This window comes from Macrotis lagotis, chromosome 7 (assembly GCF_037893015.1).
Source record: "Macrotis lagotis isolate mMagLag1 chromosome 7, bilby.v1.9.chrom.fasta, whole genome shotgun sequence".
In the NCBI taxonomy this organism is placed as follows: domain Eukaryota; kingdom Metazoa; phylum Chordata; class Mammalia; order Peramelemorphia; family Peramelidae; genus Macrotis; species Macrotis lagotis.
In genome coordinates, this window is record NC_133664.1 from 12,502,775 (window position 1) to 12,527,599 (window position 24,825).

The 24,825-nt window shown below is 40.9% G+C and overlaps 1 protein-coding gene across 1 annotated transcript in view; it reads left to right on the forward strand.

Moving 5' to 3' along the window:
* The window catches only part of DNAH11 (dynein axonemal heavy chain 11), a 309,681-nt gene that overhangs the window by 5,802 nt on the left and 279,054 nt on the right, over positions 1–24,825 (forward strand). The window contains exons 3-5 of the mRNA XM_074195450.1: positions 8,510–8,706; positions 9,842–10,031; positions 17,385–17,484. Of these exons, the coding sequence (XP_074051551.1) occupies positions 8,510–8,706; positions 9,842–10,031; positions 17,385–17,484 (487 nt within the window). The remainder of the gene's footprint in view (positions 1–8,509; positions 8,707–9,841; positions 10,032–17,384; positions 17,485–24,825) is intronic.

The window sequence follows — 24,825 nt, forward strand, 5'->3', positions numbered from 1 at the left end:
TTTTGTATTCTTTGACTAATGATTTTTGTTATAAATTTCCATCTGTTTCTTTATAATTTTATGAAGGGTTTGCCTTTCTTTGATGCTTACTAAAGCCATCACTGCATCTCAGAATTTGAGGTTGAGATGACATTTGGGTCACTGTGTCAAACTAGTCATGCGGTAAGAGGGCAGGATGACACGTGACTGCCCCAGGGCTGCATTGACATCTCTGAAATGTGCAGGCTCCTGAAAGAATACCCTCCCCCTCCTCCAGCCTATTGGTCAGATCAGCCTGGTAGATTTTTCGAGAGAATACAAACAAGACTTGCTCAGGTTGAAAAGGATTGACGTGTAGAAAGGTTATATTTGTTTTACTTGGCTTTGGAGTGGTGGGCAAGTCTAGACTTGGGGCTGGTGAAGCTTCCTGGACATGAAAGCTGGCTTCCTGGGGCATGGACTGCTTGGGGAGACAAGTGCTTGAGGCTGCTTTTGAGCAAAGGTTGGATGAAGCCCATAGTGCAGGGAGAATTCCTGCCTGGGTCCTGGGAGCCCAACTAGCTTATTCCAAACTCCTTCCTAGCTCTGGGATTGTGAAGTTGAGGTTAGGAAGGTACCTTCAAAAGACACTTCCACTAAGGTGACTCTTTGAACATTTTCCTTGTTGATGAATGTTGATACAGAGAAGGGGCATGAGCTTCTCAAGGACAGAATCTCTGTCAATTTGTATGCAGTCCTAAGCATAGCCTGGGGAGTGGAGAACACTCGCTAGGGATATTAGGGAGATTTTATTGCATGCTTTCTTTTTCTTTTTTTGAATTTTTGAAAGACACTGGGGTCAAGTGACTTGCCCAAGGTCACACAGATAAGTAAGTATTAAGTGTCTGATGTCAAATTTGAACTCAGCTCCTTCTGACTCCAGGGCTAGTGCTCTAACCACTGCAGCACTTACTGCATGCTTCTATGATGGTGACCCCATTGGGAGCAGCATCCTAGATTTCATGGCAGACTTGAGTAGATGCTGAACCACAGCTAGTGACTTTGCTACCAGTTAGAAAGTTTGACATAGGGCATGGAAAATAGCCCCTGTGTTGAACTTTTTTTTAACCTTTAAATAGCATTTTAATGACTTACTTTTAAAAGATACTTTGGGGTGGGGGAGACCTGGGGTCCAAGGTTCTGTCTGTGGGAGGAGCAATTCCTGGAAATGGACCCCAGAGGGAAAAGATCCTGTCTTAGGATAATGCCTTATACATGACAGGTTCTTAATAAAGTTTTGTTGATTGACAAATTTTGGAGAACAGAGCAGGACAGGATGGGCTGCAGGAGAGCTCACCTGAACCACAGACACCGGGGGAGGAGTCTTACCTCCTGGTAGCATCTTGTATTAGTGAATTATTCCTGTCATCTAGCTGTTAGAGAGGCAATGAGTCTGAGGGTTAGAACCAACTTTAGAGTCAGGAAGACTTTGAGAAGGACTCCAGTCCTGCTCTCTGCCCTCTCTCTTATGTGACCCTGGGTAACTCATTGTATCTCCAGGGCTGGAAATTCAATTCTGCATTGATAAAGGGGGTCTCTCAATGAGAGATTCCTGGGTAGATGAAATCACAGGACTGGCTAAAACAAAACCACCTGGGTGCTAAACTCAGCTGTATCTAAGCTGATGGAGGTTAAAGACTGAGTGCCCACTAAATTTCTATGCCCCGGGCCAAAGTCCTGGTTGCCCTGCCTGTGTCCTATGCAGCCTGAATCGGCTTTTTACATTGATATTGTGAGTATTTACACCTCTTAATGGACTTGCTACACATCAGCATTTGACTTCTGGGTTGCTGATTTTTTTAATATGTCTAGACTTAAGAAAGTAATAGATAACTTAGCCAGGAGGACAAGAGAGGATTCCTTTGGTCTTTAGAAAGATAGAGTTTTGTCCTGATGTATTGGAGTGAAGGCTACTGTGCTTGTCTGTGACCAGAACATTGAAGAAATTGAGGCCAAAAGACTCCCAGAGCTAGAACTAGTTGAGAGCTCAAGGGGTTGTCTTGGGATTATACATTTGGAACTGGACGGCAGTTTGTTTGTTGAGGGGGAAAAAAGCAAAGGAAGGGAAGAAAATTATCCAAAATCTCACAGGCACTAAGGGTCCAAAGGACCCTTCATTTTTCTGTTAAAGAAACTTAGACATAGAGAGTAATTTTTCCTGAGGAAATAGGAAGTGACAGTTGATTCTATTATTCTAAACGCAGTTCTTGTCCTGGGGTATGGACACTGACTCTAAAATGCATCAAATGACTATATTTTATAATAATGAAAAAATGCCACCTGTATACATGTGGTGATGGTGTGTGTTTGTGCAAAAATAAGAAGACGATTGTTTTTCTTTGGTTCTGGGTCTCCTTTTGGATCTCTTGTCCATATCCTCATCCAATTTTACTCCTAGAGATATTGCTAAGAGGCCTTTGCCTAGACCTCTTGTCACAGTATGACTTTGTATATTTGTGTGTGCATTCACCCATCTGCCACCCCGATAGATTATAAGCTCAATGACATTTCACATCATCCCATTCTCAGCACCTTGCACTGAATTGGTTAATCTTTGTTGAATAAAGATTGAATCTTTCTGAGAATGAGGATTTCATGGATGTATGCTCTTTTTATTGATGCAGATAGTGATCCCTTTGGGATTGCCTCCCTAGTCTCCCAGAATTGCTTTTGGCTATTCAGGGAGCCAATCTGTTGAGGAATCTTTCTAACCTCAGATAGGTTGATCTTTAGATCTTTCTTTCCTGGCCTCCTTCTTGAAATTATTCTATATGGGCACAACCTTTGACAGTGCAAGGTCACTCTGAGGCATCAGAGGGAAAACAGTAAACCATTCACAGAATAATGACAAGAACAAAGCCCATACTTTAGGATCCCATTTAGTGAATATCAATATTTCTGTTTTCCTGATGAAGAAACTGAGAGTCAGAGGAGTTCAGTGACTCATTCACAGAAAAGATGAATGTAGAAATTCATAGTTCTTATTTTTAATAGTATTTTATTTTTTGCAATTATATATAAAGACAATTTTTAGCATTCATGGTTACAAAATTTTGAGTTCCAAATTTTTCTCCATTTTTTCCCCCTCTGGTCTTTCTAAAGTGTGATATGTTACAAAAGGTCTAGGCAAAGGGTTCTTAATGTAAGAAATTTGATATAGGTCATATATGTGTAATTGTATAAAACAAATCACAATTGTGAAAGAAGAAACAGTTGAAAAGGGAAAAGGACAAAAAAGAAGGTGAAAATCATATGCTTTGATCTGCATTCAGTGTACATCAGTTTTTTCTCTGGATATGGATAGCATTTTCTATCATGAGTCCTTTGGGATTGTTTGGGATCATTGTATTGCTGGGAAGAGTGAAATAATTTTATAGTTGATCATTCTACAAAATTGGTGTTATTGTGCACAATAGTCCCTGATTCTGCTCATTTCACTTTGTGTCAGTTCACGTAAGTCTTTCCAAGTTTTTTTTTTTCTGAATCCACCTGATCATCACTTTTTATCACACATTTAATGCTCCATTGCATTCATAAACCACAAAGTGTTCAGCCATTCTCCAACTGATGGGCATCCTCTTGATTTTCAATTTTTTTGTCACCAAAAAAGAGTTGCTATAAATATTTTTGTGCATATAGGTCCTTTCCTTTTCTATGATCTCTTTGGGATACAGACCTGGTTAGTGTTATTGCTGGATCAAAGGCAAAGTTTGGTTGCCCTTTAAGTGTAAGTCCAAATTGCTCTCTAAAATGGTTGGATTGATTGACAACTTCACTAAGAGTGATTAGTGTCCCAATTTTTCCACATTCCCCTCCATTATTTATCATTTTTCCTTTTCTGTCATATTAATCTGATTAGTGTGAGTTGGTGTCTCAGAATTATTTTAATTGACACTTTTGTAATCAATAGTGATTTAAAGAATTTCTTCATATGAATATAGATAGCTTTTATTTCTTTATCTGAAAACTACTTGTTCATATCCTTTGACCATTTATCAATTTACAAATGGCTTGTATTCTTATAAGTTTGATTCAATTTTCTAGATTTGAGGAATGAGCCCTGTAAAATTGTTTCCCAGCTTTCCTTCTAATTTGGCTGCATTGCTTTTATTTGTGCAAACTTTTTTTAAATTTAATATAATAAAAGATACCTATTTTACATTTTATAATACTATCTTTCTGGCTTAGTCACAAGGTCCTCCCTTCTCCATAAATCTGACCTGGAAACTATTCTTGCTCTCCTAATTTGCTTATGGTAGCACGCTTTATGTCTAAATCCTTTATTCATTGTTACCTTATCTTGGTATACAACATGAGATGTTTGGCTTATATGTATTTTCTGCAATATTGTTTTCCAGTTTCTCCCAAACTTTTTGTCAAATAGTGAGTTCTCTCAAAGACTGGGGTCTTTGGATTCATCAAACACTATGTTACTATGGCTATTCACTACTGCATCTTGAATAAGTTTTGATGGTGTTGATAATAGTATGAGGGCTCTGGTATTACTAGGCACCGCCTGCCTTTGTGTTTTTATGGATTCCCTTGATAGTCTTGGCTTTTTGTTCTTCCAGATGACTTTTGTTGTTATTTTTCTAGCTCTATAGAATAATTTTAGTAGCTTTTATTGGTGTAGCACTGAATAAATAAATTAGATTAGACAAAATCATCATTTTTATTATATTGGCTCTTCCTATTCATGATCAAATGATATTTTTTTCCATTTGTTTAGATTTGGCTTTATTTTGTGGAAAATGTTTTATAATTTTGTTCATACTTTCTGGCTTTGCCTTGGCAGGTAGATTCCCAAGTATTTGATATTTTCTACAGCCATTTTAAATGGAATTTCTCTTTCTATCTCTTGCTGCTGGACTTTGTTGCTGATTATTTATATGGTTTATTTTCTATCCTGCTATTTTGCTAAAGGTGTTGATGATTTCAAGTAACTTTTAAATTGATTCACTAGGATTCTCTAAGTATACCACCATATCATCTATACAGTCATGTTCCCACGTTGTTTACTCTAATTCCCTCAATTTTTCTTATTGCTATAGCTAACATTTTTAATACAATATGGAATAATATAGGTGATAGTGGACATTTTTGCTTCATCTCTGATATTATTGAGAAGGCTTCTAGCTTATTCCTATTAGATATAAAGCTTACTGATGCTTTTAGATAATATTTATCATTTTTAGGAAATCTCCCTTTAATCCTTTGCTCTTTAGTGTTTTTAATAGGAATGGGTTCTGTATTTTGTCAAAAGATTTTAACATCTATTGACATAATCATATGATTTCTATTGGTTTTGTTATTGATAAGGTTTTCTAATATTGAATCAACCCTGTATTCCTAGTATAAATTCCACCTGATCACAGTGCATGATTCTTGTGATCCTAATGTTTTTATTTAAAATTTTTGCATCAATATTTATCAGGGAAATTGGTCTATAGTTTTCTTTTTCTGTTTTATCTCTCTGTGATTTAGTTATCAGCAGCACATTTGTATTATAAAAGGAAGGTGCTAGGATTCCTTCATTACCTGTTTTTCAAATAATATAGGAATTAATTGGTCTTTAAATGTTGGGTAGAATTCACTTGTGATCCTGGAGATTTTTTCTTAGGAGTGCAATGATGACTTGTTCAATTTCTTTTTTCTAAAATGGAGTTATTTGAGAATTTTGTTTCTTCTGTTAATCTGGGCAGTTTATAGTTTTGTATATATATATATATATATATATATATATATATTCAGTTTTATTCATCTTTTGGTTTTCAGGATTTTTAATTTGTTAATTTTTTTAATTGCATGACCAATTCTTTGATCTATTCCTTGTCCATTGTCTTCATGTTAAAATTTAGAGAAATAATTTTTTTCTTCGATTCCCAGTTCTGATTTTTCTCTGCCATTCATAGTTCTTGGCCCCATCTCACTGCCTTATCAGCACATGAGAAGTACACAGCTATTAAATCACATGAAAAGGATTCTTTCCCAAAAAAACTCCTTCATCAGGTTAGAGACTCAGGAGATCAGGGCTCTTGATTGGCGTAAACATTCTGAGCCACCAATGCGGACCTATAAGACTATAAGGTGAGGGAGTCACATGTTCACCTGTCTTTGAATGAGAAGCTACCTGCCTTAGGATCCTAAAGTGCTTAGCTTCTTTCCTGGTGCTTCTTCACCTGTGACCTTCTCTAGACTATCTCAACCATTTCATATTACTGATAGTCTTAGCGGAGAAAATCAAATTTGGCAAATGGTTAGGAAACATTACTGCAGTGGCTACCATTTGAATATCACTCTAAGATTTAGAACTATCATGTCATTGGAGCCTTACAAGCTCAGGAGTGCAGATATTGCTGTTATCTCCATGTTTCAGGTGAAGAAATTGGGGCAGACAGAACTTAAGTAATTTGATAGGGACTTTCTGAGATTGGATTTTAGTTCAGGTCTTCCAGACACCCAAGTCCAGGATACTCTCCTTCTTTCCCTTCCTCTCTTTCATTCTCTCTCCCATTACCAAGGGACCTCAAGTAGATTCTGGGGGAGGGGGGGAGTATAGACCACAGCCAGAGTGCTGGAGCCCTGGGCTTGAAATCGAGCAACATTAGGCACACTGCTGCATCTTCCTGGCCCTCGTTTTCTTAAAGTGGATGATCTTGAAGATCGATTCCTGCTCGCATACATTAGTATATCTATGAGCTTTTTCTGGGCTTTTGCAAGGCAATGGGGTTAAGTGACTTACTCAAGATCACACAGTGAAATAAATATTAAGTGTCTGAGGTCGCATTTGAACTTGTATTCTCCTGTCTCCAGGGCCTGGTGCCCTATCCGCTGTGCCACCTAGCAGCCCCAAAATAGTCTATGAGATTTTCTGATTTATATTCATGCAGGGCTAGCCTTGTCCCCCTAGGATTACTTTGTATCTACTTATCTATGGGTGACCATGTAACTTTTGAGTTTTATGTCTCTTCTGCATCTTTGGTCCTTTATCGGGGTTCTTCATCTCCCTAGTGTCATGGACCTCTCTGGTAGCCTGTGTTGGTGGTATTATCCCTGGCCTCCCTCACTGCATATATCTGGTAGTGCATTGTCCAATGTGGCCAGTTCTGCCTTCCCAGCATCCCCTGAGTTAGGGACCACTTGTTCCCTTCCTTGTATTTCTCTCTTCCATTTTGAAGTTGCCGCTTAGTGGGTCTCTCTGTGTCAAGTCTTTCCCTACTTCAAATGTCAATTGTCTTGTCTCACTTTCAGAAGCCTGAACAGCTTGACCCTGAACCATCGGATCAGCTTTGTTGATCACTGCTTTCCTCCTGCATCCTGCAATCCTGTCACATTGGTCTTTCCTCTGCTTTTCACAAAGACCCCTCATTGAACCTAAAGCAACATATTAGGGAAAGTTGGAGAGCTGAGCTGTCAGAGGGTGTGATTGCAGAGGCAGCGAGGTGACCCAAGGGAAGAAATCTGGCTTTGGAGTCATACCTGAATTTGAATCAAGGCAGACCCTTGGGAGCTGTGTGATCCTGGGCTCAGTAACCTCTCTTTGTTCACTTTCCTCATCGTGAACATTTGGGAACTAAACTGAATGGCTCCTGAAATCCCTTTCTGGGACCTCTATGAGCTCAGTTCTTAAGATTCTCCTTCATTTGCATGGTATGAATTAGGAAGTTCTGGATTCAAGTCCTACCTCACCCCACAAGCAACTCCCAGAGTCTCTACAGTTGCAGAAGTTTTCAATGGTAGAGAAGGTTTGGTCCCGAGGAATTTCCTTTGCTACTGAATCATGAGTTTGTACTAATATAGTAATAGAATGGGGGCAGCACTATTTTTCCTGTTGTCTTCATGTCCCAAATCCCTAGCATAGTGATGCGTATACAACAGGCGCTTAATGCATGCTTATTTTATCTTTGTGCCCAACACAGTGCTTAGATGATAGCACTTAATAGATGATTCTTTTACTATTTTTTGCCCCTTGTGCTTATCAGTCAGTAAATAAGCATCTATTAAGCACCTACTATATATTTTAGGCAATGGGAATAAGAACATGAAAAAGACAGTCCCTGCTCTCAAGAAACTTATAATCTAATGGTGGAAAACAGTGCATACATGATAGCTGAAGAGGGTAATGAGGGCATGATGGAGAAATTCAAAAGATTTCTGCTGGGCAGCCAATGGAGACCTGGCCAGGCTGGGCACCCTCCCTTGGGGAGATTTGGGGGGGAGTACCATCTGCTACAATCTCCATTTCAAATAGCCCCAGGTGCAGAGGATACTGATGGTATACAAATATCAAGGTTGATATGACCTTGAAGGATGAAGAGGCTCCTCTGGGCATGATGGAATCCATCTGGTTTCAGCTGGGTAACAAATAAAGAGTTGGTCACCTAGCCTGGGTGCCCTCCTTTAATGGAGGTTTTGCTATGTGTGCATATATTTTTGCTGTTTTGTCCCTAGGAGATGGCATGTTGTATATTTCTAAACATGTTTTCTCTAGGTTGCCGTTCCTATCCTCTTGAACAAGAAGAACCATTCAGTCTGGCCATGTTTTGTCTCCCAAGACCTGGGAACCCACGTGGAAAGCATGAAAAACAAAATGTACATTCTGAGGGGTGTAATGTCAGGAAGAACTCTGCTTCCGATTCCCACCATTGCAGGGAACATTGACAGAAACCTGAACTGTTCAGAGACCACGTAAGTCCCACTGCCACCCAGCCTGTGGCTCCATCATCTTGTGATAAGTTGTATCCTGGTCAGAGGATTCAAAACATGCATGAATTAAATGAGGTTCTAGGTGAATAAATATCACTTATGAATTTTTCTTTAAAGCAGTCTTTTAAAGGTAGCTAGTGGTTGATGTATCAGTTCCAGAGGAAAAGGCTAGGCCTTTGTAGTAGAGGGAGGGAGTCCTGGACTTTAAGATGAGGAAGATTTGAGGTTCTAATTCTATGTCTGCCACTTCCTAGCTGTGTGATTTGGGGCAAGTTACTGAACCTCACTGATCGGTGTAGTGCAGTGTCCATATGAATACATAGAGACCATCTAGGTGGATATCTACAGACTGCTTATACATATAGATAGATTGATATGGCATAATGTATAAATGGGCAAAGAGTCATAGTAGAACACTTATAGGAAACAGCAAGAGCTGGGTTCTGAAACTGCCCATCACCTCAGAGTCGAAGGCAACCTCCAATACTCTGAATAGACAGCTTGAGGTGACCCAAGGGAAGAAATCTGGCTTTGGAGTCATACCTGAATTTGAATCAAGGCAGACCCTTGGGAGCTGTGTGATCCTGGGCTCAGTAACCTCTCTTTATTCACTTTCCTCATTGTGAACATTTGGGAACTAAACTGAATGGCTCCTGAAATCCCTTTCTGGGACCTCTGAGCTCAGTTCTTAAGATTCTCCTTCATTTGCATGGTATGAATTAGGAAGTTCTGGATTCAAGTCCTACCTCACCCCACAAGCAACTCCCAGAGTCTCTACAGTTGGTGGAGGGCTCCCCACATTGTTCTGCTTCTCTTTTCTCCTGCAAGTGCTGAAGAGCACCTCAGTCTTTAGGAGAACAATGCTTTTTTGCCATCAAATAACTTGCCCAGGGTCTGTGGAGATGTTTTCCTTCAACAAAGGAAGTAACATGACCAAAACTCCATGAGGGGTCATCCTCAGTTACAAAGCAGTTATGGCTTATACCAAGACACTTCCTATTTGAGAAATGCTATGTGAAGGGGTTGGGGAGGAAATGTAGATAACGGTTTGCTGCTTCTATCCTCTTTGTGGAGAAGGGGTGGTCTGTATAATCTTTATCACTTCTGTTATTTGTAGGCAGGACTCATATGAAAGGGCTGTTCTCCATGCCATTGAATCTGTGGTTATTATGTGGTCACATCAAATCCACAAAGTCCTCCAGAAGGACTCAGGGCAGCCTCTGTTGAAGGGCATTCACTCGGACCCCCAGACTGAACTAGACTTCTGGAAGACAAGACTAGATAACCTTCTGTGCATCTATGATCAAGTAAGCCAAAATTTAATGAGCCCCTTGCCCATTTCTGTCAAACTGATGACTAAACTTAATATGAATCTTGCTCTCTAAACCAATGGTGTTCCATTGATGGGGTGGTGGGTAGGTAGGTGGAAATCTTGTTTGATTTTTGTGTTCCTCCATTGTCCCTTTCTGAAGTACTCACTTTAGTCCCCTGATGGTAGGGCAGTGAATTCCCAGATGGTTGTTCTCTAATTGTGCAGATCTGAATTTCTCCTTCTGTGCCATTCTTGTCTATAATCTTCAGATGACTTTATCATCTCAGTAATGGGGCTGTTCTCTTCATTACAACCCCATTTATAAGGTGAATTCTGGATGTCTCTTGTCCTCATCCTTCCACGAGTTTCCCGGAGGTCTTCATCTTGTTTTCTTGTGATATTACATACATACCCAAGATACAGTGCCCACACACACCCCGGCCCAGGGCATCTTTGTTATTCCTGCTCTCAGGATCCACCCCATTGCAGAGTCCTCCAGGGTTCTGGAGCCTTTCCTACCTCATGGAAATGGTTTAACACACTTAGGTTGTTTATTATTCCAATGTAAGGAAGAGAATTTTAATATCTATTGATTAATCATTTTATCCATGACCAGTTCACCCCCTTTTCCAGTGATATCTTGCCTTGATGACACTCTTTATGCTGTTTCTTACACATAATATGTCCTTTTAAAATGTGAATCCAAAGTAATTTTGTCTCGCTAATTTTTGTTGACAGTGATATGATTCTCCTTGAAAGCATTTTAGCCACTCTAGGGAAATCACAAGATCAGAAATTGGTGCTGGATGCTCCAGGCAGTTCCCTATGAAGCTTAAAAAGGTGAAGAGCAGATTTATCTGATCAGCTTATTGAAACTGGGAAACAACAATAGCCTCTAGTTATATAGATTTTAACACCTTCATCGGTAAGATTTAGCTTAGTGGGGAGTTTTGCCAGAAGATCTGACTTGAATCTGATTACTGACCCCTCCTAGGCTTTATTTTTTTTTTTAGATTTTTTTCAAGGCAATGGGTTTAAGTGGCTTGCCCAAGGCCACACGGCTAGGTAATAAGTGTTTGAAGTCGGATTTGAACCCAGGTACTCCTGACTCCAAGGCCGGTGCTCTATTTACTGCGCCACCTAGCCGCCCCCCATCCTAGGCTTTAAATAGAAACTTCAATTCTTGCTTTGCAGAGATAATCAGAGATCCTCCAGCAGGTCAGCTCCTGAAAAGCAGACTGGCTTCTCTTTTTTTCTTTTCTTTCTATCCTCACACCTACTACCATGCTTTACACATACTAGGGATCCCCAAAGCTTATTATAGTGCCTGGCAAATGGTAGGTACTAATAAATGTTTGTTGGATTGTTGAAAATGACTGAGACTAGAATTTTAAATGTTAAAAACCCCTCTTATTTCATAGGGTGCTAATATACTTAATGAGAGTCTTATCTATATAACATGATGAGCTTTTTAAAAACTTTATTCCTGCCCATAAAAATCTTACTTTAAGCCTCCTTTGTGACCTGGAGAGGACTCAACCACTAAAATATCAACTCTAGTGAGTTGCTACAGCACTCTGCTCAAGGGCCATTTTCCACATTAAACCTGTCCTCCTCCTTCTTACCTTTCCTCTAAATTATCCCGTGTTTATGTTTCTGTATCCAGGCATCTTTTCCAGGCATCTTTAGTCCCATAAGGCCTGCCTTGCCCCTACCTGAATTCCTTTGCTATTTCTGTCACACACACACACACACACACACACACACACACACACACACACAACCTGCTCAGATACCCTAGGACAAGTCCACCAAAGTATGATTAACATGCTTCCACTCCATCATACCCACCCCATCCCAGTGCCTCTAAATTCTGTAAAACAAATAAAAATTGCAAACTGCTTCACAGAACTGTGTGACCTCTTTCTGTTTCGAGAGTGATAATGGCTGAACAACAGAAGAGGAGACAGATGGTGTTAAGATCCCACAGTTGTTAGTCTATAAATATTAACCTAACAGTTGGTACTCTTAATGTGAGATGTTTGTCCAATGGCCAGTAAGTCATACTACTACAGGAACTAAGCCATACTCACATGCATATTTTCTCTGAGGAGGAAACTATAGGCAAGTGGCAGCAAGATGGAAGGAAAATTCTCAGGTTATATTTAGAGGCACACACACAAAATTGAAATGTATGAGTTTGGCATCCGAAAGGGAACAAAGAGCAGAGAATTTTATAGGAAATTTGGTCCTTTACCTTGCAGTGCTCAAAATGCTTATAGGCCACAAATGGGACTAGGAAAAGCATAACTATGGCCAAAGCCCCAGGATCTGTCTCGAAGAATGAGAAGGAAATACTCTCTGAAGAGGACAAGATCTCCAAAGTAAAGCAGTGTGAACCTTGACACTTGGTGACTTCAATGAGTAGGTGGACCTTGGGGAGGGCAGTGTTGAAAATTAACGTTTGGGATCAAGAAATTAGCTAAATCAAATGCTGAGTCAACAATCTGCAGCTTACTTAGAACCCTTGGACTGGTGCTTTTTGAAATCTTACTCCAAGAAGGGACTGAGAAGGCATGCATCACAGCAAATACAGGACAACTCTGAAGACTGACTACATCTTAACAGACAGGGAAGCAAGTGTTTATCCAGTACAGTCATCATCTCAGAGCCAGCTGATTGCCTGCAGTCAGACTGTTGGCAGGCCAAAGGAAAGGAGGGAAAATCAATTGTAAGGTAAAATGAAGAATACTGCTTAGAAAAGTAGGGGAACAGTCCCAGCAGACCATCCCTGACTTGGTGTAAATGACTGCCAACTCTGACAAATAGGAAATGGAAGCTTGTCTTAGAGAAACTTAATTGGTACAACTAAATTACCTCAGTTTCCTCATCTGTAAAATGAACTGAAGAAGGAAATGGCAAACCACTGCAGTATCTTGGCCAATAAAATTTCCGTATGGGGTAACGATGTTTTGAACAAGCCTGAAATGATTGAGCAACTGAAAATGGATACAAGGCCTAACTAGTTTGGATTTTCTCAAACAGCTCAGAAGCTACCTTAAGCCTTTATCCTCTTCATTTATTCTTTTTTTTTTGGAAAGGCAATGGGATTAAGTGACTTGCCCAAGGTCATACAACTAGGTAATTATTAAGTGTCTGAGGTCCGATTTGAACTCCAGGGCTGGTGCTCTATCCAATGCACCACCTAGCTGCCCCTCTATCCACTTACTCTGCAGAATGATAGGGCACCCCAGGACAGCAGTGGCAGTGAATGAAAACAGTTGTATCAAAATGCAGTGGAGGAGGCAGATGGAAGATGAATGCTGTTTTCCTCATCTGTGAAATGAGAGGGTTGGAGTAGTTGAGTTTAGCCCCTTCAGCTCTAGATTTAAGTTTCTTTGTCATCAAGCATGGGAGAGCAGTTGAGGGGAAAATGAGTCTGCTGAGAGATTCAGCTGCAATCTAGATAAGCCTTGTCATCCTCTGAACATTTGATGAAAATAGAAGAACAACCACAGTGTATGAAATGAAACCAATTTAGAGAAGTTTCTAGTAGTCATCCATTTTCATAAGCAATGCTAATGGAACCAGCACATTTGTAATCTATTGCCTCAGCCCTTGATGTGGAGAAATGCTAAAGATTCAGTCACTTGCAAATTTCTCAAGAACTAACAATGTGGCAGATTCTTTACTAAGTTTTGAGATACAGAGAAAGGCAAAAATACAGCATTTGGGTTTTTTTCTTCTTCAAGGCAATGATGTTAAGTGACTTGTCCAAGATCACACAGCTAGGTAATGACTAAGTGTCTGATGTCGAATTTGAACTTGGGTCCTCCTGACTCCAGGACCAGTGCCCTATCCACTGTATCATCTAACTACCCAGAAATACAGTTTTTGGCCTTCCAGGAGCTTGCATTCAAATAGGAGAAGCAACGTGTTAATGACTAGGTTTCCTAATAATGGTGGAGCTACATACAGAGTAAATGGAAGGCAATCTCCAAAGGAAGGCATGGGAAGATCTCTTTCTGAGTCTCAAAGCAAACTGAGAGCAGCCTATGCCCGGGAGAAGAGAGACAGCCAATAACATGACATGGATTTGGACCCTGGAGTCTCATGTCCTAGGAATTACACATAAGCTACCATAGCTGGATTGGACAGTTGTGTGGAAAGGAATGAAATATAAGAAGTTTGGGGGGAAATGGAATGGAATTGAATTCTGAAGGACTTTAAATACCAAACTGAGGGCTCTATATTTCATTTCCCTCCTAATTATACATCTAGTACCCCCCCAATTCATGAAGGATGCAGTACAATAGGTAAGATGAGGCAAGAAAATAAAAGCAATGTAAAAAATCAAGGTGTTAGATGAAGAGGGTTGTATCAGGATTCTGGTTGGATGAGTCAAGAGATGATGTAAAAGTAGAAAGGACAAAAAGTGACAAGAAATTGGATATGTGGAGTGAGTGTACAGTTGAGAATGATACTACAGTCAAGAGCATGGTCATTGGGAGTATGGTGGACACGTATCCTCAACAGTAATAGGAGAATTCAGAAGAGTGGAAAGTTCTGGGGAAAAAAAGAATTATTCTAGTTTTGGATATAGTTAATTTGAGATATTTATAGAATATTTAGTTCAAGATGTCTAAAAGACAACAGCAGATGCAAAACTGGATATCAGGAGAGAGGATAGAGCTAAATAAGTTGATTTTAGAATCATCCACGTAGAGCTTATAGTCATGGGAGCTGATGAAAATATCAAGTGGGAGAATAGAGGAAGAAATAAAAGGTCTAGACAGAGTGTTGGGGGACTTGCTCAGACACAACCTGGATTATCATTCAGAAGAGCAGACTTAAGAGAGTCAGATGGGCCGGAGCCAAACCTAGAGAGAATAGTATTAGCAAACCTTAAATAGGAGAGAATATCCCGGAGAAGAGAGTTATTGGCAAAGGAACGATAGGTCAAGGAGAGTGAGATTTGAGAAAAGGCCATTAGATGGTAGCGATGAAGAGATCACTGTTGATTTCAGAGGGGCTAGTTTCAGCTGAATGGTGGGGGCAGCAGCCAGTTTGGAGAAGGAATAGAATGGGGTTGGAGGAGAGGAAATGGAGATACAGAGGAGAGGTAGCTTTCTCAGGGATTTAGCCACAGAGAGGGAGGAGAGACAGAGGATGCTGGCTGGCAGAATGATTCACAGGAAAATGAAGGTTTTAAAGATTGAGAGAGTTATTGGCGTATTTGTAGGCAACGGAACAGCAGAATATGAGGAGATTGAAGAATAGCGAGACAGTAAAGATGTCAAAGGAGAGTGTCGTTTTAGAAGAGACTACATGGTGGAATCCTGTGTGCAGGTAAAGGGACTTGCTTTGCAAAGGGAAAGGACAACTTCATGTGAGACAGATGAAGCAAGAGATTTGGGGCTAAGACACCTGAGTGAAATGAAATGAGAAGAGAAGAGAATTGTCAGTCAATGGCCTCGATGTATCCGTCAGGTATGAATCAAGATCCTTAGCAGAAGGGGAGGCAGGACCATGGGAGACTAGAAGAAAATTTTAGAGCAGCTTCTATGGTGAATGGAAGATTCCTCAGTTAGGGAATGCTTTGTCGACCTGAGGGTCCACTGAGATGACATCATAAATCTGTAATGGGTTCAATGAGTATGGTTTCCTGATTTCTTCAGCTTCCTCCAGTAGTATGTGAATAGGAACAAAAGTGGGGGGTGATGGCAGGCCTCCAAGGTTGGGGTTTGGCAGAGTGCAATCAGTGACAGGGCAAGAGCTTTGAGGGTAGATGAGAGTAAAGCATTGAAGTGGATAGAGCACCGGCCCTGGAGTCAGGAGGACCTGAGTTCAAATCCAGCCTCAGACACTTAATTACCTAGCTTTGTGACCTTGGGCAAGCCACTTAACTCCATTGCCTTAAATAAAATTTAAGGGAAAAAAAGAGAAGAGAGAACAAAGCCAGGGTAGAGGTGATGACCCAGGAAAGAACTGATGGTCCAAAAAAGAGGACTCTGGAAATGACTAGAGAGCAAGGCTGACTCCCCATTATGACTAGGGAACTGGAGGAGGGTAGAGTTGAGTGCAAATGCATCCAATATCAGAAAGGGTGGCCAGGGATGTAGGATCATTAAAAGGAGGGAGCCGGGTCTCTGTAAGAGCCAGCAAGTGAAAGAAGTGGAAAAAAAGAGATTTAAGATGAACAGAATGTTGTCAGTTATGGAACAGGCATTCTAGAGAGCACAAGAGAAATTTATATAACCATGTTTTGGTGTATCTGTCTCTCTGTGTGTATACCTCTTTCTCTGTGTTTGTCTCTCTCTGTCTCTGTCTTTCAGAGGGGATTGTATTCGGGAAGTTAGTGCTTCCAGTTATCCCCATGTTACTCTGCTTCAAAGACCCACTTTTTTGATACCAGTATTCTTGTGATTTTATTTGATTTCATGAAGTATTGCAATCTTAGAAAAAAATCAAAATTGTAGTCCTTCTGAAGGACAAAACAAAGATGCATGATGATTAAAAACTCATTTTATCAGTGATGGCTCTTGCATGAGAGGCATATAAAAGACAAGAACACATCCAACTAGGAAAGACTGGAAAGACCAATTGTGTGCAATTAATGAGAGTTAACGCTCATGGACAGCCCAAACCTGTACTTGTTATCTATTTAATGTTTTAATTACATTTCTATCAATAAACCTTAATAATTTTATTTCCCTAGCACCTACCCCCCACCTTGGAAGAAATAAAAAAAAAACAAAAACAAATCCCTTGTAACAATCATGCCTAGTCAAGCCAAACCAATTCCCTCCTGTGTGTCTCACACTGCATGTTGAGGCCAGTGCTTCTCTCTCCAGATGGGGGGAAGCTTTCTATCCATTAACTAGCAGAAAAATGAGGAAACGCCCTCCAGCTTGTGGGGCCTGGGAAAAGAGCCACTTTGAGAATTTGTGGATAAGAACCCAAGAGGATGAGAAGACAGAGATGCAGCGCCCTGAAGAAGGGAGAGTCCTCACAGGCAAAAGCCGCAGAGACAAGGAAACATCCTAGTGTGATGTTATTTAGCTTCCTTTCTGGGGAAATGGGAGATGCAAGTAGTGGACTGAAGTTTAAAAAAATCATTTTGCTTTCTTTGTTTTTTTTTTTCAAGCTGCTATCTATTGGACACTGGTTCAAAAGCTTTGGATGTTAGACAAGGTATACATTGTGTGAAGGAAAATTCAATTGAATAAATTATTTCTTTCCAGGAATCATATTGGGAACTTCCACTAATGTAGTTCTAGGTATTAATGCATTGTCTTTCTCTCCCCCCCCCCCCACCCCAATCTTCCTTCTTTAAACCTAATTCTAGCTTCAGGCTCCTGTGGTTCAGAAAATGGTGCAGCTCCTGAAAACCAAACAGAGCAGTTATTTTCTTGCTTTTGAGGAGACTTTCATGGTGGTTGAAGCTGGTAAGGATGACTTGCCTATGAGTGAGCTATGACCTTTGGTGTGTGTGCACGCGTGCGCTTGAATAATCGATGGATCATCTTCTTTAATAGATAGCTTGAATTCATCACTGTGTACTAGATCTGTATCCAAATATTGAAATGCATGATTAAATACATCATTCCTTGGCCTGAGTTCCACCAATTTAATTTATTTCTGTAAAGTTTACGTTGATACTTTTTCCTTTCATAAAAGTCAGGATAAAATATAGTGATAATTAGAGATAACTGATGTAAAACAGAATGTTGGTCGTGATATGCACATACTCAGGCTGGGGCTGTAGATTTATTGCTACAGTAGACCGTTACTGTAAAGAAATTACTCACCCGAAGGAGTCGGTGTTTTGCACATATATCAATGACATATTAGTAAAACATAATGATAGATGGTTGAAAAAACTTCCATCTAATGCTTGCATTTAAGTCTTCTCATGATGAATACAACTCCTGATGGTGCCAAACTGGAGGTCTAATTGGAGTTGATTCTCCTGGAATCCTGCAGAGGTCATAGTCTCTTCTGGTTCTAACCATTTAGGATTCTATCAAAGACCAATAACTTTAATATTCACTTTGTGCTGGTTGGCCGTGTCATGGGCCATTAGTTTGTAGTTCCCAAGCATCTTTCCTGTCTACCCTAATCACAGTATCTCACTGAGAACGAGCATTCATTTATTGCTTTTAGGTTTGCAAAGCACTTTACAAACCTTAGCTCATTTGCTTCTCATGACAAACCTAGGAGGCAGGTATTATTAGCCCATTTTACAGATGAAGAAACTGAGGCAAACGGAGGCTAAGGGACTTGTCCAAGGTCAGACAACTAGTCAGTGTCTGAGCCAGAATTGGAACTTGGGTTTTTCTAATCCTTGCCTAGTGCTCAGGGCCTCTTAATATGTTTGGGTCATAAGCATTTTAAAGCAGAGTTTTAAATAAACTTGGAAGCTAGAAGGATAAGATGTGGTCAAAATGCCAGTGTACGCTCTTCTTCCCTTCCCCTTTGAAATTACAATTTATGTTTACACAAATGGTTTTTGATCGAGTTGCCATTTTATATGTGTTTGCTGCTTTATATGTTGTTTTCTTCCAGGATAACGTAAGCCCCTGGAGGACAGGGGCTACTTTGTCTTGGTCCTTATGGTGCCTAGTCTGCATCAGAGGCTCCAATTCAGTTTAACAAACAGATATTGAACAATGGGCTGAGCCGCAACTAGAGCCAGGGGAAGGGCGCTTTGTGTGCAGGGTGCCAATTATACCCCTATTTCTTTAGCAGGTAGAAAATATAGATACTGAAGTAAGAACAATGAATAGAAATGGAAAGCTACCAGATGCCCCCTCTGGAATTCTGGTGGTGAGAAACCCCAAGTACAGCCCCCCCCCCCAGCCCAGAGCTGGCTTTCCAGTGCACCTGATTCTCTGCCTCCTGCTGATTTTGTCCTTTATTACCTATGCCTTAAGGAGGTACATTCATGGAAGTCCTCTTTCGACTCATTAGCATGGGTTGGTGGTAACCCTGGGTTCTTGAAGGCTGCAAGCTAGGTCCAGCTCTGGAAGATCTTTTAAAACTGAATCTCAGAGACCTCTTGGACAGCCTGGTCCCAGCACTGCCCACAGGTCAGAGGGTCCCAGGCTGTTAGCTTCTTTCTCCTTCCCTCCCTCAAGCTTCCCTGCCCATGGCACTCTGGGCTCAAGGGCCTTGAAGGATCTTTTGTAAAAAAAAAAAAAAAAAAAGTATTTATTTAAGGCAATAGGATTAAGTGACTTGCCCAAGGCCATACAGCTAGGCAATTATTAAGTGTCTGAGGTCAAATTTGAATTCAGGTCCTCCTAACTCCAGGGCCAGTACTCTATCCATGGTACCACCTAGCTGCCTCAGCCTTGGAGGATCTTGATTCCAAAGGTTAGTGAGCTCTTATCTTGTTTCCTCAATTCACATGCTTGGTTTAAAAGCAAGACCCCAGTCCTGGCTTTTGTGCAGCAAAGAGTCGCTTCTCTTTATCTCTTCCCTTTGTATTTTTTGATTATCATTTGATCAAGTGATTCTATTTTTGCTGGTATATAGAAGAGGAAAGTCAAACTCCTTGGCTCCTTGGCAAACTTTGGTGCTTGCATCTTTACCAGACGCCAAACCCTATGGTTCTGAGTTCACATCCAGGACCATAGTATCTTGAATCCAATAGGTGCTAAATCCATAACTTGAATTAAACCCTGCAGAACAATAAAAGTGGGCCCCATCCAATTCATGCCTCCATGCATGATTCTTTTAAACCACAGTTATATCTACTGCTTGATTGCTCCTTTCTCTCTGATAAATATTGCCTTTGATTTCTCTGTGATTTCACCAAAAAATGGGATCTTTTGCCATATTGATACATAGAGCATTTTTTCTTCTCATTGGTCAGTGCATCATTTTTTTTCTTTCTTGGACTAGATTTGTGATTTGATTAGTGTAGGGAATTTCCAATGAATAAACTCTCTTCACCAATGCAGGTTGGCACCTTTCCTAAAATTTAGTCTTTGAGTGTTTCTTGAGGTGCTGATGTTCCTCAGGATTTCCTGACCCAGAGGTCAATCCTCTAGCCATTGTGCCACAAATAGAACCCCATAAAAATGGCAAATGATTTTGCAGGGGTTTTAAGAATGTACTGTCTCAGGATATATATACCTAGCTGTGTGACCTTGAGCATGTCACTTAACCCCATTGCCTTGCAAAAAAAAAAAAAAAACCCAAACATGCTATCTCCTGTATTTTTATTTCCCAGAGCAAGAATTTGACCCAGGGCCCCTTTGGTTGCTTTGCAGGTGAGATGGCAGGATTCAGTTAACTATTTAAATGCCTGTTGTATTCAAGATGCTATGTTGGGAATACCAAACTGAAACGAAGTCATCTCTGCCCTCAAGGACATTTCATCTTTAATTCCCCTAGTATTTATTGAGAACCTACTGTCTGCCAGGCTTTGTAGACACAGTGCCAAAGGGGTGCCAGCACCTTTCCTTAGGGGCAAGTGGGGACTATGACCTGGATTTCTTTGTCTTTAAAGTTCAATTTTATTTTTTCTAAAACTAAGGCTAGGCCCCTGCCTCTGCCACCATGGAAAATAGTCTATGTGAGCATCAAGGATCTATTTGTTTTGGTGCCAAGTTCACTTATGGGAAAAATTCTCACCTTAGACCTTACAAAAACTAAGCGACAAATTTCAAGGACCTGACCGAGCTTTTTAAAAAGTGCGTTGAGTGTGTTAAGACCTGCCCTTCCAAAGGTCACAGAGGAGAAAGATGAAGCCTCTGTATATCCATTTAAATTGGTGCCTGTTTTTCAACCACTAAAACCTCTGTATACCCCATCAGTCCTTGAAGGCTGCCTCTCTGTCCGTTTGAAAGTGGCAAGTGTCCTTGTGTCTAATAGCTGATAATGAACATAAATGGTTTTGTTTTCATCGAGAGCAGATGAATTGGGGAGCGGGACCAAAGGCCACCAAATGGGCTGAATAATCAGGTCACTGGTAAGTTGCTCTGAAATAAAAGGAAATGAGAAGTCAAATGAAGGAGAGGGCAAAGGGCAACATTCAGGAGGCAATGACCTGCAATGTGTGGAGAACAACAGCCACTGCAGCGAGACTCAGAGTGAAAGACTTGAGAAGAAGGCACAGACAGGAGTGGGAATCACTGGAGAAAGCTGGTCCATCCAGCCAGGTTGGAGAGAGACATGGGATTTGGTTAGCCCTCTCATCTCATGGATAAGGACTCAGGAGGTTCTCCAATCAATACCACTGGCCTGAAGTCTTGGGTTGTGGTGTTGGTGACTTTATTTCACTTTGAGCATCTGAGTGGCCAGACCTGGAGTCAGGAAGACTTGCCATCCTGAATGCAAATCTGCCTTCAGTCACTTACTCGTTGTATGATCCTAGACGAGTCACTTTACCCTTTCTGTCTCAGTTTCAACATCTGTAAAATGAGTTGGAGAAAGAAATAGCAAACCACTTCAGTTTCTTTGATAAGAAAATCCAAATGGGGTCATGAAGAGTCAGACATGCCTGAAAAATGACTAAGCCACAAAATTCCCTTAACTTCTCTGGGTCTCCAACCCTCTAGCTTTTGAATAATTCCTCATTCCTTTCCCTTGATCCCCCTTTTTATCATTCTGAAAAAAGTCAGAGCCTAGGGACCTCGCCATATTGGATTCCTGGCTTTGAGTCTTCATTTCATCCTTCACACAACTGCTAAAATCATTTCCCCAAAGCATCAGACATATATTGTTATTCCCCTCCTCCTTATTTGCTCCATGTGAAAATCCAAACTCTTCAGTTGGACCTTGAAAATTCTTTATTTAAGACAATGGGGTCAAATGACTTGCCCAAGGTCACACAGCCAGGCAATCATTAAGTATCTGAGGGTGGATTTGAACTCAGGTCCTCCTGACTCCAGGGCTGGTGCTCTATCCACTGTGCCACCTAGCTGCCCCCCCAAATTCTTTGCAAGTGGCTTCCATCTGCCTTGATATTCTCTGGTCTCAATAACAGTCTGCTTGCAGTTTCCTGCTCTGGCCACAGCATCTCCTGCTGCCATGGTTTGGTGTTGACTCCCCCATACTCTCCTCTCTCCACCTCTTAGTTGTTAGCATTCCCTCCTCCATTTACTCCTGGTCACTATTTCCATACCATGCTGCCTGCCCTTGGGTTACCCTCTTGTCTTTCCTCCTGCCTCATTAGGACCTTGGACTCTGGCCCTGGAACCTCTGAATCCTCTCCCACCACTATTTCTGAACCATGTTGCCCAACCCCCCTTTGGGCAGTACCTTCCCTCCATAGCAAAGAGGGGAGAGACTATTGATCTTAGACTTGAATTCTCAGCACTAGCACAGCGCTGGTCCTATAGAATGATGGACTTTCTCTGGCTGCCTCTCAGCTATACCTCTATATCCATCTGGGCAGGTTTTATCCCTCTGGTAGAGTTCAAGTTTCTTGAGGGCAGGGAATGTTGATTCTTTGTCTTTGTATCTCCAGTCCCTTTTACACCCCAATCTTCAGAAATGCTATGTGGAGGGCGGCTAGGTGGCGCAGTGGATAGAGCACTGGCCCTGGAGTCAGGAGGACCTGAGTTCAAATCCGGCCTTAGATGCTTAATAATTGCCTAGCTGTGTGACCTTGGGCAAGTCACTTGACCCCATTTGCCTTCCAAAAAACTAAAAAAATGCTTTGTGGATTGCATAAGCACAACTTTTGTAAGAAGAATTTGGAAGAAAGACGCCTACTTAGAAGGTTGAAAAGCTTGGTCCTAAGGTAATGACCTACTTAAGGGATTTAAAACAAGTTTTTGAGAGTTCTTTTAATTAGAAAAGCCTTTCTAGACCTTTGGAGGAATAACACAGTAAACCCTAAGTATTGTAGTATTATCATTTAGTGTGCAAAATAATGACATAAAAGGACCCTGAGAGTCATCTAATTTTTTAACTTTCAGGGGAGACTAAATCATTTCAAATAGATAAATATTAGTTTTATTAAAAACAGTTTCTGCTCTCAGATATAAAGTCGACAGCCTGCCATTGGAGCTTTGTAATTTCCAATTTTCACCATAGCAATTCTATCATTTCAAATGAAAACTATTACTCTAATGGTTCCCACCAGCTTACCCTTTTTCTTTCTTAATGAAGATAGAAAGAAACTTGAATCCTAAGTCATTTCTTTTCCAGTAGTTGTCTCATTCATGAAATCATTCCCAATTGCTTCTTTGGAGTAAAGGGTGCGAATAGTTGGCTTGTTTGTGTTTTTTTTTTTCTTTAACCATCCTCTCCAGTCTCCTCTTTTGTTGCCATATGGAGAGTTGACTTTGGCCTTTTAGAAGGGAGGTAGGGATAGACTCTGGGCTCGTTTTCACTGATGTAGAGAACTCCTGAATAAATAAACTTCCTCTATCAATATAAATGAGCAGTGTCATAGGGAGCTAGCCAGAACACTGAGATGTGAAGTGACATCCCTAAGGAGATGTCACACAGAGTCAGATTTGAACCCAGGCCTTCCTGGCTTCTAGACTAACACTCTCTTTCCTTCAGCTTGCTGCCTCTCACCTCTGGGAGAGAGAAAGGGGGTAGTGGCTAACATGAGGTTACGGGTTGAGGTCCAATATCCTTTCCATCCTAAGCCAGTAAAGTGGAATTGAATCATAGCAAAAGAGCACTCGTTTCTCCCATCAACTCAGAAGGACGGCGGCTCCAGCAAGGGACATATCCACCATCTAAAAGGATCTGAGGAGCTGTCATGTGGAAGAAAAATTATACCTGTTCTGTCTGGCATCAAGGGGAAGAAGGAGGACCAGTGGGTGGAAATCATAGAGCAGTCAATTGAGGCTCAATGTAAGGAGAAAAAAAGCCAAATCCAAACAAGAAAACCTCCATTTGACAAGGACTTGAATGTTTAATTCATTAGTGGAGCCACCTCCAGTGTTATGAGTTCCCTTTCTGAAGAGGTCTACACACAAAGGCTGGGTGATCTTTTCGGGTAAGGTGTAGATAGAATTCTCTGCCTGCTGTATACCAAGAGGTGATTTCTGAGCAGCCTTCTGAGTTTAAAATCCAGGCAATTCTCTGAATTGTTTCTATGAAACGTTGAAGACAAATCTGAAACTGATATAGGAATTAAAATAAAAAGTTCTGGATTGGAAGGGACTCTTGGGATTGTAGGTTGCAGAACTAGACTAGAAAAGCACCTAGAGGTCACTGAATCCAACCCAAAGTGAGCAACAAATGGAAGTCCAGAGAGAGCAAAGAGTGAATGTGGTCATGCCAGGATTTGAACCCTGGTCCTTTGATTTCAAATCTAGCTCTTTTCCTGCTAGTCCTTTTTTTTTTAAAGTACTTGGAGGTTTGTTGAGCCCTTCCTACTTGTCATCTCATTTGATCATTACAACAACCCTGTGGAGTGGGCCCTATTGTTAATCTCTTTTTGAAGAGGAAGAAACAATGAGAATGAGAGTGAGTAAGAGACTTGCCCAGGGTCACACAGCTCATAAGGGTCTGAGGCAGGATTTGAACTTGGGTCTTCCTGATGGACAGTCTGCTGCTTCCTCTTTAACTCTGCCTGGGATTAAGAGTGACTGGGGAGACAGTATCCTCTGCACAGCTGGGGAGAGCTAAAGAGTCAGGCTGAACAGGACTCGATAATAAAGAATCAGTTAAATTTCCAAAGTCCCTTCTCCACCTAAATGATTTTGTAATAATTAAAGCACCAAACTCTACTTGGGCATTTTCTTCTACCAAAGATCTGTTTCAATGACTAATCATGAGGGGAAAGAACCCCTGGAGTCTCAAAGGTTTTA